At 44.2% G+C, this 9,111-nt stretch overlaps 1 protein-coding gene across 1 annotated transcript; it reads left to right on the top strand.

The window, feature by feature from the left end:
- Nucleotides 1-1,314: 1,314 nt before the first annotated feature.
- LOC114802185 (Fanconi anemia group J protein homolog) lies at nucleotides 1,315-8,703 on the top strand. Its single transcript, XM_029000889.1, has 6 exons — nucleotides 1,315-1,675; nucleotides 1,757-1,878; nucleotides 5,469-5,581; nucleotides 5,811-5,893; nucleotides 6,314-6,547; nucleotides 7,976-8,703. Exons 1-6 carry the CDS (start codon nucleotides 1,516-1,518, stop codon nucleotides 8,701-8,703), a joined length of 1,440 nt encoding a protein of 479 aa, XP_028856722.1. The 5' UTR covers nucleotides 1,315-1,515.
- Nucleotides 8,704-9,111: the final 408 nt, after the last annotated feature.

Raw genomic sequence — 9,111 nt, forward strand, 5'->3', positions numbered from 1 at the left:
TCTCTCCACTCTTTCTTTCTCTCTCTCCTCTCTTTCTCTCTCCTCTTTTTCTCTCTCTCTCTTTCTTCCTCTCTCTCTATCTCGCTCCTGCGAACATCGTCCTGATGAGTCTGCCTCATTTCACGCCCGCCACCAGTCACTTTTTGACGCGCGTCGAAGCCACACGGCCCCTCGGCTTCTCCTCGTTGCCCGTGACCGGACCCTGGCCCCTCCCCGCCACCTGCGTTTTTCGCCACTTCCGCCAGGGCGCGAGGTGCAACGCGGTTTCGTTGCGAGAGGCCGCGAGTGGCTTCTTAGAAAGGAGTGGCGGCTCGGGACCCCGGCGGCCTGGCACGGTCCCGGCCGCGAGAAGTTTTCTGCTGACTACAAGAAGAACTTCTACTTGACCCTTCTAACACGTTTCCGAGCCAGTGGAGATGTTCTTAGATTGTCAAGCCTCGCTTAGTCAAGGGGAAAATCCGTGCCGTGGAGACGCGACTTGCGCTCTGTGAGCGAGAGCGCTTTTAGATCAATGTTCCTCCCCGGAGAGTCGCTGACTTTTTGCACTAACAATAGCGCCAGTGATTTTTATTAGGGCACTGGAGTTTATGTGCACCAGCTCTGATGGGGCTGCGTGGGCCTTGATGTGACCTTTTGATGACCTTTTTATGATTTTTTTTTTTTATAGGCAGTGTTGTTGCTACATGTGTACGTTTGTTCATAAAAGTGCAGCTGTCTTCTTGTGCTGTGTTTTTAAGAAAAGTTGTAGTTCCATCGATCAAAGGAACTTTACAGCAATATTTTTTGGTGTGCACAATGATTAGACGATTAGTGGGTAAAACTCACCTCTGATCTAGAAGACCACAAAGGTTTAAACCCCACTTACAACCATTGTGTCCCCAAGCAAGACACTTAACCCTTAACCAGGGGGACTTTTCCAGTAACTACTGACTGTAAGTCACCCTGGATAAGGGTGTCTGATAAATGCTGTAAATATATACAAGGTGTGACCCCCCCGCGCTCACCCAAAGTGCTCTCCTTGTTTGGCATCTAGTTCTTCTCCACGGTGAGTTAAACATGTCGTTTTTCTCCATCCTTGTCTTTGCATTAGAAAAGTGCATTTCTTCATTTGAGATTCTGCAGAGTGTTATGCACATTGTTGTATGTATGACTCATTTGGGGTTATAGGTCCGGTTGGAGGTTGAGCTGATAAGTCAGCGTTTTCAAAAATGAATACGCAGAAATTCACTCTAGAGCCATTTTTAAAAGTTATAAAAATAATAGTTCTGGGTCCCCTGAAACAGCATCTCTAAGCAAGGCCAAATCAGATAGGAAGTTTCATGTTTTAGAGAAAAACGTTGTCATATGGACTGGGCATAGATAAGCTGGGCATAATGTTAACCCATCCAACTAATAAATCGAACATAGGTGTCTATGGAATTGCGATTGATGCCAATCCTCCACCCGAATTCAATTTGAAAGGCTTACACTCTGTATGCACTGTGTCTCTAAGCTAGGTTCTACTGTGCCCTGCAGATGCTGGACAAGTTACGGGACCGCTGGATCAACACCGGCCTGTGGGAAATGCTGGAGGAGAGGAAGACCGTGATCACTGAGCCCAGAGGAGGGGGAAAAGGAGACTTCGATGAGCTGCTCCAGAGCTACTACGACGCCATCAGGCACATTGGACAGAGAGGTGATCTTCATTAAAGAAACTGATACGAACGTCAGGGTTACATTTAGTTTTAAATGTGTAGGTGGTCTTGTTGCCCATCAGATGGAGCGCTGCTGATTGCGGTGTGCAGAGGGAAGGTCAGTGAGGGGCTGGACTTCACCGACGACAACGCCAGGGCAGTCGTCACCGTCGGCATCCCTTTCCCCAACATCAAAGATCTGCAGGTATAGTGAGATAAGAGAACTTCCGGTCTACCCAGCAAAGACTGGACACACCACTGATCAAATCAAAATCTCTGTCAATCAAAATCTAACACTGTTACTTAATTTTTTATCTTGGACTTTCAAAACCTTCTTTTAAAAAGCTTGTTATGAGTGAATAAATGGGATGGAGTTGGTGAATGATCAAAAAACGAATGTCTTCTCCTATTTCTCCCTCTGATCTGTGAGGGTGCAGGTCAGCAAGGGTAGGTGGGATTTTTGATATGCTAAGCATCTGAGCTGTCATTTTTTTGCACTCCTACAAGGTTCGCACATGTACACACTCAAAGTGCAGCTTGCTTATGTGATTCATGATTTGGCGGCGTCCACCCAGTCCTTAGCAGATAGGCCTGACCTTTTCACTTCCTGTACCTCGCTGTCAGACCCAGTTGTGGGACCTTCAACCTGCTCTGTCACCTTGGGGTTATGTGCGGATGATTGACGCTCCCTACCCCTTCACCTTTACCAGGAGCTGTTGCTGCGGTGGCCTCCTCTACCTCTGGGGGAAAGTTTTATTTTATTTTATTTTTTAATTATATATTTTTAAAATTCACTTCTGCTCCACTAAATGCTGAGTTGCTTTGCCAGGTAAAGATGGGTGGGGGTGGAATGGGGAAGAGTAGTGGCACTGAGACATTTGGAGATGGATTGGTGGTGATTAGATGTAGGTGGAGTAAACTCACTGAGTAGAGAAAAAAAATGCTTATTAGCCCCTATAGGTTTTGTATGGTCATTTTTCACCGTTTTTCATTTTTCAAATTAATTGGGTTAATTAATGATTAACAGAAATTCATCATTAGCAGAGCTTTTAAAGAACGCTCAAGGTTCTTTCTCCTTTGTAGACTTGCTCTGAAAGAGAGAAGATCTGTGTGTGCCGATGACAAATTGTCCTGTCATTGTCCTGAGTTCTTTGTAACCTAACTGTGTGTGTGTGTGTGTGTGAGAGAGAGAGAGAGAGAGAGAGAGAGAGAGGTGACCACACACTACAGCACTTTGGCACACTTTTATTCTTTTCATTAATTCTGTATGGGGACAGTGGTGACCGTGTGGACGCCTGTCCAGCCTCCATAGACAGAAAAGCCTTTAAACAAACACACACATCGTTGCGCTTTTTTTTACAGGCCTGTTAGTCAGAACGAGATCAAAGGTGCACGCGCTTTTCTTTTCTTTTTTTTTAAGCCCATGTCTCCTGTTAAAATGCTTGTTTTACAGTACTGTAGCAGTGGCCCATTAAAGGCTGGAAGGCACACACTCAATCACTGAGTAAAACAATCTCTGGATTTAAAGGCAGTAAAAGGACCCTTACAGCTCATGCGGCATATCTGCCCGCTTAATGAGTAACTGCAGGCTGCGCCAGACACGGAAGGGTGGATTATGAATGGCCCTGATCTGCATGCACATTCTTTATTGTTATTATTATTGTATTAAATATCCTGAACATAGTGCAGGTCCAATCAGATTAGCATTTATTTTAGTTCATCCGAGAACGTCGAAAATGGTTCCCCCTGCATTGGTTGGAGCTGTGCTGAGGGCAAATGTGACTGGGATGAGTGATTGGGTATTTATGAGAACAGTCTTGTCTCAAAATCCAAAAAAAAAAAAAAAAAAAAAAAAAAAAAAGCTCCAACCACCACAGGACTAAGTTTGCAACTTAACTCTTTACCGCTTTGGGCCTTTTTGGAGTCATGATTGCAGATTTATGTTTCAAGCTTTGTATACTTTTTACAGTGTTTCTATAGCCCCACCAAAAATTTATTTAAAATCTTGACCTGGTTTTATTTTTATTATTATTATTATTTTTTTTTTGTAGGCTTCTCAAAATAATTTCAATTTGCAGCACCATTTACTTGAATCATACAGGCATTACAGAAAATGCCTACACTTTTTGTTCTTTCCTCATTAAAAATCTGCATTGGGGGTATATATTATGTCACGGCGTAAATTTTTTTTGTTTATTATAATTTATTTATTTATTTATTTTCCTGATAATATTGCAATAGTGATATACTGATTGAGGATAGCATGCCACAATGATTTGAGCTGAGGCCTTTTATTGGTGCTCCTGTTCTGTCTGATACCGCCCTGAACAGCCTAGCTGTAGATGTTCCGAGTTGTCACCTAAATCAGTAGAAGCTGGCATATCATCCTGCCGTCTCAGTGATGGCCGAGTGGCTGATCAGGCTGGAGGAACACACACACGCTGAGTCACTGAGCCGCGAAACGCGCCTCTCGGTCATACGCATGTTTTTCGGGATGAACAGGTATGGAGTGCGAGGCGAGCGAACAAAAGCAGGTTATCTGCTGACATTTTAGCCATCGCCCGGCTTGCACGCGCCTGCCCATTTTACAGAGTTCGTTTTTTTATTTTTTCATTCTTTCTTTCGCTAGCAGCGAGAATTGGCTTTTTCACATATGCAAGCTGTCATATTGGATTGAGTTATGGAGCCACACAGGCCGGCGCTGGGGCGGACGCTGAAATGGACTCTGATTGGATTTGGATGACATGGGCAGCCTGGGGGAGGCTGGCCTTTAGCTTGACAGCTGGATCTGCGAGCGGATGCCTCAGCCCTGCTGGTGTCAGTGAGACAGACCGTCTCTGTCTCCCACTTGCTGCTTCCTCAAGGAGCCAGTGTTTGTCCGTTTCAGGGTTGGAGGACACGTCCACATCAATCAAACTTTTATTTATTTATTTGTTTGTTTGTTCGGGGTGTGTGCAAATCCGCTGCTTCACGTTGATTGTAGTGATTGGTAGGGTGTGCGGGGGACGGGCTGTACCTGCCACGTTCTCATTTTTGGCACACGGTTCCTGTCAGAAGCACTTAGGACCTCCTCAGTAAGCCCTGTCCCGTCAAACAGGAGCTGAACTTTTCACTTGTCAGTTTAAAAAGGTTAGCAGTGAAACGGCGAGCGACGGGTGAAAATTGATTGATGCTTTCGTTGCGTTTTTGTGGCATGGAAGTGTGCTGCTGTCGTCTTACCCCCTCCCTGTTCTTTACTACCTGCTTCAAAACCTGCTGAGGAGTGATTAGTTGTCCGCACTGTAGCTGTGACCTTTGACACGCTCTCCTTCCCCCAAAACACCTCATGCTCTCACTGAGTGCCCACTTCATGCTATGTGGTGGAATATGTCTTAAAAAAAAAGATTTATCCAGAAAAGGCTAACAGCATTTTTATTTATACACATACAATTTGAAACATTATTGTGACAATAGACAAGAAATAGGAGTTTAATTTCAATATATCAAACTTTTTTTTTTTTTTTTATTATTATTTGTCCAGCTGCTTTTTTGCACGGTGTCTCATCTGTCCACTTTGAAATGTTATGCAGGCTACTCTGAAATCCACTGTGTGCATTTATCTTGCCACCGTATGGCTACATGTTCCTCCCAGTCCCCTAGATCTGAGGTTTTAATTTTATATCTTCCCTTTCCTATTGTTCCCTTTTTGCCTTTAATGTGTTTTTTTATGTGTTTGTTCAGGGTGTATTTATGCCAGTCATTGTGTGGGGCTTCTTTGAAGTCATTCGGCAGTGGTGTGTGTGTGTGTTTCTTTAGGTGGAGTTGAAAATGAAGTATAATGATCAGCACGCTAAAGCCCGAGGGCTGCTGACTGGAAGCCGTTGGTACGAGATCCAAGCATATCGTGCACTCAACCAAGCCCTTGGCAGGTGTGTGTGTGTGTGTTTGTGTGTGTGTGCGCACGCGCAATCCCCTTTTTGTTCCAGTTTGTTCAATGGCACAGCTGCTTTTAAGGTAAACGATGCAAACATACTTAAATCATGCTTTTAAGCCGTCTTGGTTAACGTTGTCCGTTAGCCTGCGGGCCTGTTTATTGTGTTCATACATGTATGTGTTGAAGAAACAGTGGATTTAACCCACCTCTTTCATCACACACAGGTGTATTCGGCACAGGAACGACTGGGGTGCACTCATCCTAGTGGATGACCGGTTTAGGTCCAACCCTAATAAGTACATTACAGGTGCCAAGGCCTATTTCTTCCGTTTTTTTTGTTGTTTTTTTTCTGCCTGCAGTTTGATATTTGAAACACTAGGTGGTGGTGTTGAATCATAATTATCCTTTATTACATATTTAGCACAATTAGAATCATGGTTTTTTTTATTTATTTTTTGACCAAGTATATACCCAAAAGAGTGGAAAAATACAAATAATGCCATTATTATGCCTTAACATGACATGTAAAATAGTCAGTGATTAATGAGGATTGCATGATGTAATTAAACTATTGATGTCTGTGAGAGAGGGGTGTGTAGTGGTGTAGGGGTGTGGTAATTTCTCCCCCCAGCCCCTGCAACCAAAAAGTCTATAGGATTATAGAAATCTCATAGGATGCAATTTAATGGCCAAGGGTTCTGAAATATCTGTACGCTCATCCCACCAGGTCTGTCAAAGTGGGTCCGTCACCTGGTGAAACACCACGACACGTTCAGTGGCGCCATGCAGTCCCTTGTGTCCTTTTCCCAGGGCCTGCAGGGGGCAGCAGAGTCCCGAATGTCTGAACCACCACCCCAAATCCCCTCTCCTCCAAATGAGATGAGGAACCTCTGCCGTGAGTCTCTGACTGCTGTGACTGGCCATTCGTCCGACCATGGAGCCTGTTCAGAGGCAGACGCAGGTATGAAATTTGTGCCCAGTCAGTCCCTCTTCCCAGCTTGTCTCACTGAAAACTGGCATGAGGCCTTTGGGTATTTCCAAGCTGGACATTTTCAAATCAAATTGCTCTCAAATTATTCCACATACATTTATATTATTATATAAAATTGTCATGTGCTTTTGAGTCTCATATTCCTCGGGTGGGAATTGACCATGCAGCCTTTTTGTAGCATTTGGACTGGTAAAAATGTCTGCCTGTTTTTCATGTTTTATTCATTGTAAAATGATGTTATTTGAACAGCCCCACCACCCTGAAGCGGGAAAGCCTGGAAGATTCAATCTGCCGCTGTGATAAATAAATAAAGTTGCACGCCACATCCCTGGAGGCTTCTGCAGTTCTTGCCTCTCTTCTGTTTGTCCTGGTTGTGTGTGTGTGTATGTGTGTGTGTGTGTGTAAACTGGTTTACACCCCCACCCCCTTCATGCAGGAGATGTGGAGATCAACGAGCCTCAGCCTTTCAGTGTCCCAGTTTACAATCCTAATTTTAATCTGCATTGACTGGATTAACTGCGTTCGCTCTGAGGTTGTCAGTAGGCTCACGGTCGTCCAACCAGGCACTGCACCACGTCCAAGTGTGAGCGAGCTTTGTCAAACGTATGTCGATAAATTAGCCCGATTTCATACTCAGACGACCATTGTGCGGACAGGATGTTTACCTCGTTATCTAGCAAAGATGATGATGATGATGATGATGGTCGTGGTTCATTTGGGGTCGGGGGCTCATTATTCCACTTGGGGCAGACTGCATGGCTGAGCAGTGGTTGGACCCAGCAGATGTTGGACTGTTGCTTTTAATTAAATCCCTTTGACCTTTGTTTGTGGTAGATTGAGCGTGAGCATCGCCTCTCCTTTTTGAGACAAACCGGAGCCTTCGGCTTAGTATCCAGTGGTGCCGCCTCACCTGAGTGGCCTAACTCTTGTCACCAGCTGCAGTGACATGTAGATCAGTAAATGTCCTTTTATGAAGGTGGATTATACCTGTGGTTTATTGATTTTGAGTTTTATATTTTATATATAGCGCAACACTCCCCACAGGGTGTTCTCTGAGCAGTGGTGCAAAAATGCATTACAATTACATTGGCTTCTTTAGGATACATTTTATTTAGTGCACATGACTTAATAGAATCAGCCTGTTTATATGGATTTGCCATTCAATAGTCAGAATATTTTCTTCTTTCTGTACTATATACATAAAATACAGCGCCAGATCACACATGTTACTGAAATACAACAGAACACAGTAAATCCATCATTCCTTGGGATGTTAAGGGATGCACTGCACCAGCAACAAAAGAACTACTGTATGGATATATGTACATGTTTGTTTATTTATGTATATATATGCCATATATTCATTTGTCTTTTTAATTTTTTTTATTTAAATATCAGGTAACCAGGAGCTTCAGCAGCCTTCTTTGTGCCCCCCGCTGACATATGGAGACAGGGACTATTCAAAACAAGGCACACCTCTACCTGTATACCAGCTCTTCACAAGCTCAACCCCGGTCAGCACACGGTTCAAGACCCCCCTCTTTCAATCAAAGAGCCCAGTCAATTCGAACAATGCCAGGAAGGCTTTACTAGAAACCATCCCACCTTCCAAAGACCTGGATGTTTCTCCAGTTAAAGAAAAATGCAAACCCTTAGAGAACTCTAGTGTTTCACAACTCATTGAGGGAGATGAAGATAAAGAGGAGGAAGAAGACAAGTCCATATTCTATACCCCAGAGCTGTTTGAAGATGAGGAGGAACAGCAAAAGGAAGAACACGTCATGCCTGTGTCTAAGGGGTCTGACGCTCCCCAGTCCGAACTGGACCTGAAGGACGAATGCCGTTTTAGTTGTCAACAGCAGGGTGGCGCTGCAGATTTAACTAGAATAGGCTGTCTAGCAGGGACAGTGTATGAAGGTCATGCCCGGAATGGATGCGGTGGTAGCAGCAGGGCAGCCAGTGAGAGCACAGTCCTTGGGCAGACCAAGAACAAGAAGTCAGGCACTAGGGCGCACAGGCTGTCCAGATCGAGGCATAAAGATGGCGGCTCAGGTAAACTTACCAGTTTTTTCTCACCGGCCCCTAAACCCCAACACAGTCCTGCTGCAATCACAATAGACGACTAGAGAGGCCGAGCGACCTTTTCACAAATATGTAATTAAGATATATATATATATATATATATATATATATATATATATATATGTATGTATGTATATATGTGTATATGTATATGGTATTTATTTGGTGTGACAGGGTGATTGGCCCGCGTAGCAACCTCCCCGACCTTAATGAACACGCTCCACTCCAAGCCGCCAAAAAGACATTTTAATGCGCCACTCTCATTTTCCCTTAAAAAAAAAAAATCATTAAAATAAACGAAGGAGCGCTCCAGCCATCCCTAGAAATGTGAGGGTTTATCCCGGGATAGTTTTAATGAGCAGAGATGGGGGGCGGGGCGGGGTAGGGTAAGGAGTAGATTGGTTTTCGGGGGGTAGCGGCATTGGGAATTTTGCATGGCCGGCTGCACATGC

This window comes from Denticeps clupeoides, chromosome 13 (genome assembly GCF_900700375.1).
Source record: "Denticeps clupeoides chromosome 13, fDenClu1.1, whole genome shotgun sequence".
In the NCBI taxonomy this organism is placed as follows: Eukaryota; Metazoa; Chordata; class Actinopteri; order Clupeiformes; family Denticipitidae; genus Denticeps; species Denticeps clupeoides.